At 44.4% G+C, this 13,982-nt stretch overlaps 1 protein-coding gene across 4 annotated transcripts in view; it reads left to right on the top strand.

Moving 5' to 3' along the window:
* The window catches only part of MYLK (myosin light chain kinase), a 280,888-nt gene that overhangs the window by 143,597 nt on the left and 123,309 nt on the right, over nucleotides 1–13,982 (top strand). For all 4 annotated transcript variants that reach the window (XM_045502294.1, XM_045502293.1, XM_045502292.1 and 1 more), the window contains one exon: nucleotides 13,137–13,185. In XM_045502294.1, coding sequence (XP_045358250.1) covers nucleotides 13,137–13,185 — 49 coding nt within the window. The remainder of the gene's footprint in view (nucleotides 1–13,136; nucleotides 13,186–13,982) is intronic.

Below are 13,982 nucleotides of genomic sequence, written 5' to 3'. Positions count from 1 at the left end.
CTCAGCTTATAAGCCTTTCCAGGGGCTTATAAACCAGAAGGTCAGACTCACTTTCTCCTCTCTCAGGAGACAGTCTTCCCAACCTGGTTTTGAGGGACACTGTATGAGAGGATTAAGGTAGCCAGGGAAGGTTCCAGAGGGGGTGAGGTGCACCCGGGCCAATGTTTTCCCTGCTTCCCTACATCATTGAAAGACAGGCTGTTTCACAGAACAGAATGTGCATAGTTTGGATGCTTTCCCCAAATTATTTAACTGAGTGACTCATTCCTTTTAATGACCTTCAAGTGCCTGTGGGCTGGAGCATTCCAAATGGAAAGTGGCACCTGATCAGAGTCTCTGAGTGGCCCTCATCTTGGACAGTTCTGGTTCTGTGCTTTCCCCTACATTATGCACTTTTTCAATATCCATAAATAAAAATTACTTTCCCCCCTTGTATTAGTCAACTCAAGCTGCCATAACAAAATACCACAGACTGTCTGGCTTAAATAATAGAAATGTATTTTCTCACAGTTCTGGAGGGTGTGTTTGGTTTCTGATGAGAGCTCTCTTCCTAGCTTGCAGATGGCCATTGTGTCCTCATATGGCAGAGAGAGAGCACCAGTGTCTCTTCCTCTTCTTATAAGGGCAACAGCTCTACTGGATTAGGGCCCCACCCTTATGACCTCATTGAACCTTTATCACCTCTGTGGCCCATTCTCCAAATACAGTCACACTGAGGGGTAGGACTTCAACATATGAATTTGGATAGACACAAAAGTTCAGTCTATAATACTCCTTTTCTTACTTTCTGTTTATTGCCGGGGAAATGGGGAATTATGAGTCAGAGATCCAAGGTTCTGGTCCCAGCTTTCACCAATCATATGTGTGACTTTAAACCTCTGGACCTCTGTTCCTACAGAATAAAGGGTTTAAATTCAGTGATCTCTATATGCTGGGCTAGCCTTTGTTTTCTGTGATCCATTTTAAAGGAATGGAGTTGGTTAGGCACGCAGAGGAGGTACCTAAAACCCAAGTAATATGAAACCTTTTTTTTCAACTCCCACTTTTGAGGACGTTAGAGCTGATGATCTACTAAAATTTTTTCCTGCATAATTGAGATGTGGGCAACAGAAAGGAAACAAGACAGGAGAGCTACAGAGGAAGGAGAGAAGACTAAGGCTCTCAATCCTGTCCCCTCCCATTTGGTTTTAATTTGGGAAGACTTAGGCTCAGACCACTTGAGACGTTTTAGGTTCTAATCCTAGGAGATAGAGAATGGCCTAAAAGCTGCAGCGTCTTTAAATGTGAATGGCCGTGTATGCATTCTGCTTCTGCATCAAAGGGCCATTTCAGCTGTGGCTTAGGACCACCCTATAGATCATGGGCCTGGTGGGGAATGGGAATTCTTACAAAGGGGATCTAGCAGCCACCTGCCTTCTCACCAACTCTGTGCTAGGCTTCTTACTTGGAAAGATCAGAGGTCCTGGAATTAAGAGTACAATTCATATGTGAAGACTCTTGACCCCCTAGTGGTCAGACTCAGAAGGCAGCGTTGTTAAATGGTCTTGGAATTTAGTTTCACTCATTTCTAACTATGGGGAATTTCTCCTTTTGGAGCCTTATTTCCTTTTCTGTACACTGGAATTAACAGCTACCCCACAGAGCTGTGTAAGGATCAGTGCAGCATTGGAAAATAGTAGGTACTGGGTAAATGTAGCCTTGTGATATTTGAACCCAGTATCAACATCCTGAGCACTACTTCCAGAGAGAAATCCTTGCATGGAGAATAGATGAATATGCTCTCTCGTCTGATTGCCTGTTTGGTCACCAGGCCAGGAAACATACAACATCCTCTATGAGCACAGACGCCTTAACGATAGGACCATTCATACAATGACCTTATGTAGTGGAATACAGCCCCAGTGTGAGCCCTGGAAAGGCTCTCCGCAGCAGTCCTGACACGCACCCACCTCCAGGGGGTTGGTCACAGAGACTTGCCACAGAGCAAAGAAGAGACACAGCTCCTGCCCTCTGGGAGCTTTCCTTCTAGTTGCGGGGCCACAGGCCTGTTCTCCAACACAGCTGTCCATAGAAATGTAATGCGAGCCATGTATAGAATCTTAAGTTTTCTAAGCCATGTATAGAATCTTAAGTAGCCACATTAAAAAAAAGAGGTGAACTCACGCCAGTCAGAGTGGCCAAAATGAACAAATCAGGAGACTATAGATGCTTGGCGAGGATGTGGAGAAACAGGAACCCTCTTGCACTGTTGGTGGGAATGCAAATTGGTGCAGCCACTCTGGAAAACAGTGTGGAGGTTCCTCAAAAAATTAAAAATAGACCTACCCTATGACCCAGCAATAGCACTGCTAGGAATTTACCCAAGGGATACAGGAGTACTGATGCATAGGGGCACTTGTACCCCAATGTTTATAGCAGCACTCTCAACAATAGCCAAATTATGGAAAGAACCTAAATGTTCACCAACTGATGAATGGATAAAGAAATTGTGGTTTATGTACACAATGGAGTACTACATGGCAATGAGAAAGAATGAAATATGGCCCTTTGTAGCAACATGGATGGAACTGGAGAGTGTGATGCTAAGTGAAATAAGCCATACAGAGAAAGACAGATACCATATGGTTTCACTCTTATGTGGATCCTGAGAAACTTAACAGAAACCCATGGGGGAGGGGAAAGAAAAAAAAAAAAGAGGTTAGAGTGGGAGAGAGCCAAAGCATAAAAGACTCTTAAAAACTGAGAACAAACTGAGGGTTGATGGGGGGTGGGAGGGAGGGGAGGGTGGGTGATGGGTATTGAGGAGGGCACCTTTTGGGATGAGCACTGGGTGTTGTATGGAAACCAAGTTGACAATAAACTTCATATATTGAAAAAATAAAAATAAATAAATAAATAAATAAATAAAGAGGTGAAGACAATTTTCATAAAATATTTTCCTTAACCCAATATATCCAAGATACTAACATTTCAGCATATAATTAGTATAAAATTATTAATGAGATATTTTACAGTCTTCAGCCTTTGGGGTATATTTTACACTTACAGCACATCTTGATTCAGATTAATTGTATTTCAAGAGCTCAATAGCCACATATGGCTAATGCCTATCATTGGACCGCATAGCTTCAGAAGCTCCCATTTAAATAGGGATAAACAGGGGCGCCTGGGTGGCGCAGTTGGTTAAGCGTCCGACTTCAGCCAGGTCACGATCTCGCGGTCCGTGAGTTCGAGCCCCGCGTCGGGCTCTGGGCTGATGGCTCAGAGCCTGGAGCCTGTTTCCGATTCTGTGTCTCCCTCTGTCTCTGCCCCTCCCCCGTTCATGCTCTGTCTCTCTCTGTCCCAAAAATAAATAAACGTTGAAAAAAAAATTTTTTTTTAATAAATAAATAAATAGGGATAAACAAGGCTTAGCAGGAAAAAAAAAAAAAAAAAAAAAAGGAAAGAAAACCCACCTTATATGAATAAGGTGGTGAGTAGTCCTGGGCAATGACATCCACAGAGTGAGTCTAGAACTTGGGGTGGAGTGAGGGGTTGTGCTGAAATGACAGAGGTGCCCCATACTTGGTGGTCTGAGTTTTGTGTTCCAGGGACCAAGGATTCACTTAGCTCATTTCAAGTAATAAAGGGTTCATTTTAAGACTTGAGCTCAGGAGCCCAAGGTAAGCCAAACTGGCAGGCCCAGAGGAGATCCAGGCCTCAGGATGGCCTATACTCACCTTACAGGATTGTTTGGTGCAAACACAGGGACACACGAATCCCCCTAGGAAACTTGTTAAAAATGCAGGTTTTGATTCCATGGGTCTGGAGTGGGAGCCTGAGTGTCTGCCGTTGTAACCAGTCCCAGAGGATGCCCATGCTGCTGGTCCGTGGATCACACTTTGAGTAGCAAAGAAGGATTCAATTACCGATGTGATATCTTTAGCCTAATACAGTAATTCTCAAATGTGAGCATGTATCAGGGTCACCTGAAGGATATTTCTGAAACCACAAAATGCTAGGCCTGCCCCAGAGTTTCTGATTTAGGAGGTTGGGATGGGCTCAAGAATTTTCACTTATAACAGTTTTCTTGGTGATGCTGCTGCTGCTGATACTGCTGCATACTGGGACCAATACTTTGAGAACCAGTGGGCTGGTGCTTATACCTGTGGTTAGGGTACTCCAGAGAGACGGAATAGATTGTACATATATATGTGGAAAGAGATTCATTACAAGAAATTGGCTCACGTGATTGTGGAGGCTGACAAGTCCCAAGATGTGCAGTCAGCAAGGTGAAGACCCAGGGGAGCCAACCCTGTAGTTCCAATCCAAGTCCAAAGGCCTGAGAACCAGGGGAGTTGATGGTGTCATTTCAGTGCAAAAGCTGGCAGGCTCAAAACCCAGAAGAGTTGATATTTCAGATGGAGTCAACAACAGAGGAAGAACCCATGTCCCAGGTCAAAGGTAGTCAGGCAGGAGGAATGCCTCCTTATTTGAGGGAGGGTCAGCCTTTTCATTCTGTTCAGATCTTCAACTGATTAGATGAGGCCCACCCACATTGGAGATGGCAACTGTTTTACTCAGGCTACTGATTTCAATGTTGATCTCATCCAAAAACACCCTCACACAAACATCCAGAATAGTGTTTGACCAAATATCTAGGCTCAGTCAGCTAGCTAGGCATTCGACTCTTGATTTCGGCTCAGGTCGTGATCCCAGGATCATGGGATCGAGCGCTGCGGAGCTCCTTGCTGAGCATTGAGCCTGTCTAGGATTCTCTGTCTCCCTCTGCCCCTCTCCCATGTGCACCTGCTCTCTCTCTAAAATAATTTTTAAAAAAATGCGAGGAACAATTTTTTTAAAGTAAATTTTAAAATAATGAATATGTGTTCACTGGGGAATAGATTTGGCCAGGAGCTCCCTCCTCTTGGGGAGTTTTCTTTGAAATAAATAGGAGGGTCAAAAACCTAGCTTCCCCCCTCTTTTTTGGACCCAGCCTTGGCCATCACTCTTTCTTCTCTCTCTGTTAGGTACCCCATCCTTCGTGCAGATTCCTCCTCCTCTGCCTCCTTCCACTGTCCTGTGCACCACTCTGCTCCTGTCTGTGTTAGGCACTGGAGACAGAGCAGAGCGGTTCAGACAGAGTAGCTGCCTCCTTGGAGTTATTGGGAAAGAGAGACCATAACTAAGTAACAAATATAACTTTGGCAGTAGAATTAAGAGCTCCCTGACCATGTGTGAGAAAGAGGGCCAGGTAGCGGGGCTGCCTGGAATGTGACGGCGGGACAAAGAGTGACCTCATATCCTGGGATTTAAGGGAGAAGAGTGGCCCTGGGAACTCAGAGCTAACCGAAGGGTGCGGGAGCTCAAGTGTGTATTCTCATTTCCCCGTCTGTCGTTACTTGAGGGCTTCTTCCTGACGTGGACTCTCCATCCCTCTGGCTTGGCCTCTATGTGATCCAAATCTGGTCCTGAGACCAGAAATAAAGCACCGAAAAGTTGTGGGAGTATTTGCAGACATATTTTAGAGTGGGAAATAGCGAGACAGTTAGTGGGGTCAGCAGAGAGAGGATACGTCTGGAGAGGCAGGCAGGACTTAGACCCTGGTGACGGAAAGCCACTGGAGGGTATCAAGGAAGAAAATAACACGATTTGATTTGGGCAAAATATCTCACTGAAGGGTGTGGTGGGGGGGTGGGGGGGGCGGGGTGTAGGATGCCATTGGTTTCCTGTCTTTAAGCATCGATTTTCTGGAAATTGAGAAAACAGTTGTTTCCATTTCCCCATAGAAAGCATTTTCCAGATCCAAACCGGAGAGATCAGTGTGCTGGATCTTTTAATGGCACGCCGGCCAATGAAATTGTAGAAAGCCGCTCCTCTCTGCCCCTCACCTCCACTTTGCTTGTTTAGCACTTTTTCCTTTATCCCAGAAAGATACAGATTTTCCTCAGTTCCTCCCTAATCCACACCACTGGCTGGCTCAGTGGGTGCTAAGGGCTGTAGGGGTTTGCTTTGCCTTTTAGTTGCCCCTCTTCCAAACAAGGCTTGTGCTCCTGTGGTCTGCCCAGCTTTCCTCTTCCAGAAGGTCGGCCTCCTGCTCACCTCCTACCCAAGCACACTTCCCACTTGCCCCAGCCTCCCCGGCGCTGCAGCCTCCACTCTCTATACCCCCATGAAACCCCTGTACCGCAAGCCAAGGCCCCCTGACAGTGTGGGAGAGAGAGGGTCAGGCGGCAAGCTGCTGGGAGTTTGGCAGCAGAGGGGACAGTGACCCCATGTCACGGGACCTAAGGGAGAAGAGTGGCCCTCGTGACTGCTACTCCAGCTATACTGGCACCACTGACACCCGCTTTCCTGGGGGATTTTGAATTTGTAGGAAATGCTCCTGTGCCACGTTTTTTTGCCACTACCCTTTTTTAGGGACAGATTTCTCAGATCCCCTTTATTTTCACATTGGATTAGATTGATGACATTATGGATTTTGAGCCCATGTCTGTTTACAGCGGCTGAGTCTTAAATCATTGTATTCCTCAAGAATGCCTGTTGTGCCTCTCCTTGTGTGTGTGTTTGCCTGTGTGTGCTCTTACTTCTTTTGTACTATTTTTTTATATCTACATTTCCCACCTACCTAAAGATCTGTAATCATATTTCCCATTGACATTCTGTATAAACTCAGTTTATAACACTCCCTGATGCCCCTTCCTTTTTTGTAGGAGCATATGCCCTATCTAGGGGCACCTGGGTGGCTCAGTCGGTTAAGCGTTCAACTTCGGCTTAGATCATGATCTCACGGTTCATGAATTGAAGCCCTGTGTCGGGCTCTGTGCTGACAGCTCAGAGCCTGGAGCCTGCTTGGGATTCTGTGTCTCCCTCTCTCTCTTCTCTTCCCCTGTTTGCTCTGTCTCTTTCTGTCTCTCAAAAATAAATAAAAAACATTAAAAAAAATTCAGCAGCACTTGGGTGGCTCAGTCGGTTAAGCCTCCGACTTTGGCTCAGGTCATGATTGTACCATTCCCAAGTTCGAGCCCCACATCAGACTGTGTGCTGACAGCTCAGAGCCTGGAGCCTGTTTCAGATTCTGTGTCTCCCTCTCTCTCTGCCCCTCCCCCATTCATGTTCTGTCTCTCTCTCAAAAATAAACATTAAAAAAATTTTTTTTTAATTTCAGCCAGGATTTTAAAAGCTCTGAGTTTTTGTCCGTTTCTGTCTCATCAAAGTTAACAATAAAAATGTGTTAGAAATGAACATTGTTCTTTCTGCCCCATAGATCTCTCGGTAGTGAAACAATTGTGTGTCAAGACAGCCTTGGCAGAAGCCTCACTTACTTGCTATATGGAAGAGCCACATGCAAAGCATTTGGTCTCCTTTCTGCTCCTGAAGGGTGACTCCCAAACCCCCTTCACCTTGACTCCCTTTCCTCCTTTATTTTCACCCTCCCCTCTCCTTTCCCCTCTTTCCCCCTCCACAGTATTGCTAGTGCCCCTGACTGGCCCGGCTTTGTCCCTGCTGACATTGCCCCCTTTTACGGGTCTCACTCCTCCCCATCTCCGACCTGTCCCCAGCCCTTAGCCAGCAGTCCACGGCTCTCATCAGACTGTATTGAATGTGCTGACTTTGTGCTGGGATCTCAGGGCAGCAAGAGAGTTCGGTATTGCTCTCAAGAGACTGACTTTCTTGACCTCACATTTCATTATTATATTGCAGTTATGATTCAACATGTGGGTGTATTTATGAGGTGCTGACTTTGTGTGGTGCCATGTGGGAGACAGAGTACTTTGTCAGACCCTTTCTGCAGGAAGTTGGTTGGTCAGATAGGACCTAGGCTCATTAAAAGCTAAGTCAAAGCAGAACTCCAGCCAAGGCAGCACGGGTTTATTTGCCCAATAATCGGCACATGGGCTTTGTAAACTCAGAGGAGAATGAGACCCCTGGAGGCTGAAATAGTCTGCGATGTCTTCTTGGAGGACAGACTTAGCAAGTCCTGGAGGAACGAGTCAGATTTAGGCACAGATTGAGATTCCGAAGATGAGGATGGGAGGAAAGGGGAGAGAGTTAGTGACGCCATACACACAAGTACATGCGCACACACACATACACAGTCTTGTGTTTTTCATTTTCTCTACCCCAGTGCTCTGTAACCTGTCTTGCTTTGTTATCATCCTTTAAGGTCATTTCATGCTTTTTTTTTTTATATATATATAATATGTCTGTTCTGCCATTTATCCTAACACTACCTTTCTTTAGGCTATATTAGCATTTTTCTTTTTAATTTTTTTCTCTCTTTATTGAGAAAAAATTCTTTCTTCAACTCTTTTATTTTTCAGTTGTCCACCTGTTTACCTGTGTCCTTTCATTTTCCTGGACTGCTCGTACAGTGCTTTTCTACATCATTTGCTTTTAAATCCAAATATGCCCATGAGTCGGTGTGAGCATCTGACCTCATGTCTTCTAGTGCACCTGAGCATTTACATACTGAAATAGTCATGGTTGGACATTTACATATTGAAATCGGTATCATTATAATTTATTTTCCCTTAATATTTTAGTTGGGGCTTTATATTTATTTTCTTCTTGAGATGAAATATGGGAGTTAGCAGTAAACTTTGATTCAGGATGGCACAGGGGGCATTACTAAATATCTGTTATAAAAAATGGGCATTTTTTCCTGATAAAAACCACTGTTTGAGGGCACTTGGGTGGCCAAGTCAGTTCAGCATCCGACTCTTGATTTTGGCTCAGGTCATGATCTCATGGTTTGTGAGATGAGCCCAGTGTCGGGCTTTGCACTGACAGTGTGGAGCCTGCCTGGGATTCTCTCTCTCCCTCTCTCTCTGCCCCTCCCCTCGTCTGTAAATGAATAAATAAATAACTTCAAAACAACAACAACAACAACACTGTTTTAAGCAGTCCTTAAAATCCTCTCTGAAGTTGCCTGCAAAGTAGGGCATCTGCTCCCTGGTTTGCCTAGAACAATCCTGGTTTACTTTTGTTGTCCTGGCAGAATTATTACTTATGTCACTTCCAGTGCAGAGAGTCCCTGTCTGAGTGATAGTTATATCATCACGTATTTTGGAAGCATCACTTCTCCTTGCCATCTTGATCACATTACTCCCCTTGTCGGCAGCATTCTCTGTCTCAACCCGGTCTTTATGTGTCCTTTAACAAAAAAACCCTCGTTCCCTCCACTGTTGAACTTTTCACTCCTAAAACCTGCCAGCGTTCTCTTTTACTTGTCCTTGAAAAATCTAAGAGAACTGGTTCAATATTTTCAGTGCCTTGGCCTTTTCTTCCCCCCTCACTAACTCGATCCTGTCTTCACCAGTTCTCTTAACCTACTCTTCTATTTTTGGCATTTCCATCCTAAGCCCCTTTCCACTTATTTTTTTCCCTAGCCTTACTGTTCTGCCAGATTTTCATACTTTCACAAAATTAATTTTGCCTTATCTGACAACTTGCAACTTCAAATTTTTGCCTATAAATAGACCTTGTTGGTAATTTTAGCCCACATTCTCTTTTGGTTTTGATGTCCACTCTCCAGTGTTAACTCATTAAAAGAAGCACTCCGTTCCATTTCTAGCTGCCTGCTTGGTGTGTTACCTTTGGATCATACCATAAACTGCTCTCACCCTGATATAAGAGTTCCTCCAGACAGCATTCTTTTGCTGTTCTTTTAGGCAGTGCCATATTTTTGCTCTATTTTTTTTTTAAGTAATACAGGAATTTTAGCCTTTGGATTAAGATGTTTAGCTCCCGAGAGTCTTAAAAATGCTTAGTCTATTTTTTTTTATTGTGGTTAAAAATACACATCAATTTACCATTTTCACCATTTTAAAGTGTACAATTCAGTGGCAGTAAGTACATTCGCCATATTGTGCTACTGTCACCACCATCTAGTTTTAATTTTTTTTAATGTTTATTTATTCTTGAGAGAGAGAGAGAGAGAGAGAGAGAGAGAGAGAGGGAGAGAGAACAGGGGAGGAGCAGAGAGAGAGAGAGAGACAGATTCCAAAGCAGGCTCCAGGCTTTGAGCTGCAGCTCAGAGCACGACACGGGGCTGGAACTCATGAGCTGTGAGATCATGACCTGAGCCGAAGCCCGACGCTCAACCAACTGAGCCACCCAGGCACCCCACCACCATCTAGTTTTAAAACTATTCATCATCCTGAACAGAGACCCCCCCCCCCACCCCCGCCCCTGGCATCCCCACTGAGCATTTACGCCCATCTGCCTCCCCCAGGCCCTGGAGAGCCACTAATGTGCATTGTCTCCATCCATTTGCCTCTTCTGAACATTTCATATAAATGGAATCACATATATTTTTTTGAGTCTGGCTTTTTTCACTTGGCGAATTTCCTCAGAGTTCATCCGTGTAGTAACATGTACCAGTACTGTATTCCTCTGTATGGCTGAATAATATTCCATTACAGGAATAGACCACATTTTACATATCCATTCATCAGATAATCAGTCTAATTTTTATCAAATCTTTGCTCCGAGATGAAATGAGTGATACAGTAGCATGATGAGGGCAGTGAATGGTACATAGATATTTTTCGGAGGGTGTCTCAGCGATTGGGTATGTGGCTAATACCATGGTGTTAGCCGATAGTAGTCTTCTGTTGGGGTAGCAGAATCTTTTTCCTTTTTTGGCTTTCTTTCTCCATCTGCCCCTTCTTTTTTCCCCCCTTATTTTTGGTAACCAGATTACATTTTGTTTTTTCTTTACCATTATATTTATAGGTTTCAAAAAATACAGCTGAATAAATTACTCATAGTTCCCCCACCCAAAAATAATTACTATTAATAATATTTTGATGTATTTTCTTCTGGTTGTTTTCCTGTGCTTGGATGCTTTATTTTTTCCTAGTTAAGATCACATTGAGTTCATAATATTGTAGGATGCTCTCTCTCTCTCTCTCTCTTTTTTTCCATAAAGTTCATTTATTTTACAAGAATTTGAATCCTACAAGGATTTGGGCACTGTTCTGGATACTTCTGATGAATGAATAAGAAGTTCTGGTGGGGAGGGGCGCCTGGGTCACTCAGTTGGTTAAGTGTCTGACTTTGGCTCAGGTCATGACCTCACAGTCTATGGGTTCGAGCCCCACATGGGGCTCTGTGCTGACAGCTCAGAGCCTGGAGCCTGCTTCGGACTCTGTGTCTCCCTCTCTCTTTGTTTCCTCCACTCATACTCCGTCTCTCACTGTCTCAAAAATAAATAAACATTAAAAAAATTAAAAAAGAAGAAGTTCTGGTGGGGATATGGTTTGGGAGTCATCAGCTTATAAATGATATCTAAAACTTCCTGTGGTGGGGGAGGGGGAGGGAGGGAGAATCAGCAATGCAGAACTAGGACCCACTCAGCCATGCGGGCCCTCCCACGTGCAAAGGTGGAACAGAGAAGGTGGTTGACGAAGAGTAGGCACCTGGCAAAAGCCAGAGGGTCTGGAGGAGCATGTACTTGGGAGTGGAATAGCCCCATGTCAAATGCTGTTGAGCACCTGAGTGATGGGGGACAGAATTATCCATTGCGTCTGGCAAGACAGTAGTCAGGATGAGTTCATTAGAGTACAGAGGATCACAGCCCACCCAAGTGAAGTATGCCGAAGAGCAAATGATAAAATACTGCAGTGTATTTCTGCATGTTTCATATATTCTTAAACATAATTTTATGGCAGAATAAGATGTTCAGTTGTACACTTTACTTAACCACTTATTATCTTCCTACTGTGTGACATTTATAGTTTCTAATTTTTACTGTTACCAAGACTGAAATGAAAAGCTTTGTAAACTTTCTTTTCTACTTTTAGCATCACTTCCTTTGATTTGGAGGCACAGAAAGGAAGGTGCTGGTCTAAGACCAGAGTCTCTTTAGAGCTTATGATTCTTATTCGCTCCAATACTTTCAAAAAGGACTGAATGGTTTGCCCTTCCTCCAAAGGTGTCTGAGGGGCCCCAGCATCTTGATTGCAATTGTCAGTTGAGTCCTCCCAGAACAAGTTTCTCCTTTTATCTGCTTAGAAGTTCTTTTAACCTTGAATAGATTATTGAATGGCAAGAACCAAACCGACATTATGGAATGAAAACTATACACAATTCACTGAATAGTTGTGTTAAACAGAAATACATGTACAATAATTGACAATCCACTGGAACCATAACTTACATGTGATGCTGGTGTTAGCTGTTAATCCTTTTCCACGAAGGTTCATTCATCCGTAAACCTGATACGGCCAAGGGAAATACGCAGTCTCCATTCCCGTGTTCCTGTGCCTTCCTACAGATGTGATCGGTGCTAGAATTTAAGGAAGTTTACCCCTCTTCCAGTAAACACCCTGCAGATTTCCCATTGCAGCTGCCTGCTGATATTCAGGGAATGACTTCCACACCTTCTATGTGTGCCTTGGGCAGCGTTTTATAAACATTCCCAGATTGTGGCAAAAAGAGAACAACTTCCAGGCTGATCACCGTCTCGGAAATGTCCTCCTTTCCCAAACCTCCATGTTCCTGAAAAACACCCCACCACTTTAAGGTCACTTCCTGGTCACATTAGGAGTTGTCCCACCCCAGTAGCAGCTGCCTGACTGGGTTTGCTATTTAACTGCTTCCTGTCCACCTTACCCAGGACCTGTAGTATCCACGGTGCTGCTGATGCAGATTCTGGTGAGGTTCTGGTGGCAATGTTGATTGTATCAAATGTGAATAGATCTAGTGCGAGAGATGCGTGTGCATCTCCTTCCCTTCAACAGGCTCATCTTCTGGAGAGGCCCTGGATCGCCACAGATAATCCCCTAAGTAGAAGGTCCAGTGGCATGGGATAGTTCAGCAGAATGGTTGAGTGTTCTACAACAGGCACACCTGGATGCATTTCTGCACTATTACTGGCTCTGTGACTTGGGCGAGCAACTTAACTTTTCTAAATCTCTTTTTTCTCGTCTGTTTAAAAAATAGAAGGATAATGTAGTACCAGCCTCCTTAAACGATGTTATGTCAAGTGCCCACCATAGTGCCTGGCCCAGGACAGGCTCAGTCGGGGTGAACTGTTTCTGTCAGTATCCCATCCCCACCCCTGTTGTTGACTCTTCTGACTTTCATTGCTCTGAGTTGGTGGCTCAGACCCGACTCTTCAAGCCTCTCTCTCTGTTTTCTACTTGCAGGGACCTTTGTGAAGAAGCACAGTCAGCCTGTTGTTTCCAAAACCTTGGGGTAAGTTGTGGAATATTCAAACCAAGGGAAGGGCCAGATTGGCTTTTCCTGCTGACCTGGCAGAACCAGGTCTAGGGTGTGAGTATTCTTAGACATCCTGGGCTATAATAACTTAACACAGGAGTCTACAGGGATGTGAGGTGGCCCTCACACAATGCCTGTGGATAGCCCCTTTGACTGGTTCAACTGCTAAATGCTGAGGAAGAAGTGGCCATAGTCTGCAGGGATCACTGACAATCAAGGCAATAGTCAGAAGATGTAAGTAAGCAGACCTAGAAGAGGCAATCAATATGTGACACCTCTTATGGAAAGTAAACTTGTATTGGTAAAGATAAGTAACAGTTGCTGCTATAACAGACAAGCCCCTAAATTTTAATGGTTTAATGCAGGGAAAGTTGATTTTTTTTTTACTCAAGCAAAGTCCACTTAGATATTCTTGAACAGGTGGAAAACCTTGCCATCATCTTTCAGGGACCCAGGCTCCTCCCTTCTTATGGTTCCATCATCTCTTGGCCTTGGAGCTTCTCTTGGATCTTCTGCATCTAGAGAGAGAGTGTGGAGAATCTCACAGGAGGATTTTGTGGGTTGAGCTGAGAGGTGGCAAACGTCACTTCTGCTTGCAGTCTGTTGGCCAGAACCCAGGCTTTTGGCCAGAGCTCAGTAGAATTCAGGTATACCTTACTTCAAGGGAGGCTCTTATATGAAGTCTGGTTGGATGTTAAGGAGGTAGAGGAAATAGGCTTTGGTGCCACAGACTTTTCCAGAGGGTACATGAGAAATGTGTTTGAGGCACGGAA

The sequence above is a fragment of the Leopardus geoffroyi genome, chromosome C2 (assembly GCF_018350155.1).
Source record: "Leopardus geoffroyi isolate Oge1 chromosome C2, O.geoffroyi_Oge1_pat1.0, whole genome shotgun sequence".
NCBI lineage: Eukaryota > Metazoa > Chordata > Mammalia > Carnivora > Felidae > Leopardus > Leopardus geoffroyi.
This window is presented reverse-complemented; position numbering and strand designations above follow the sequence as displayed.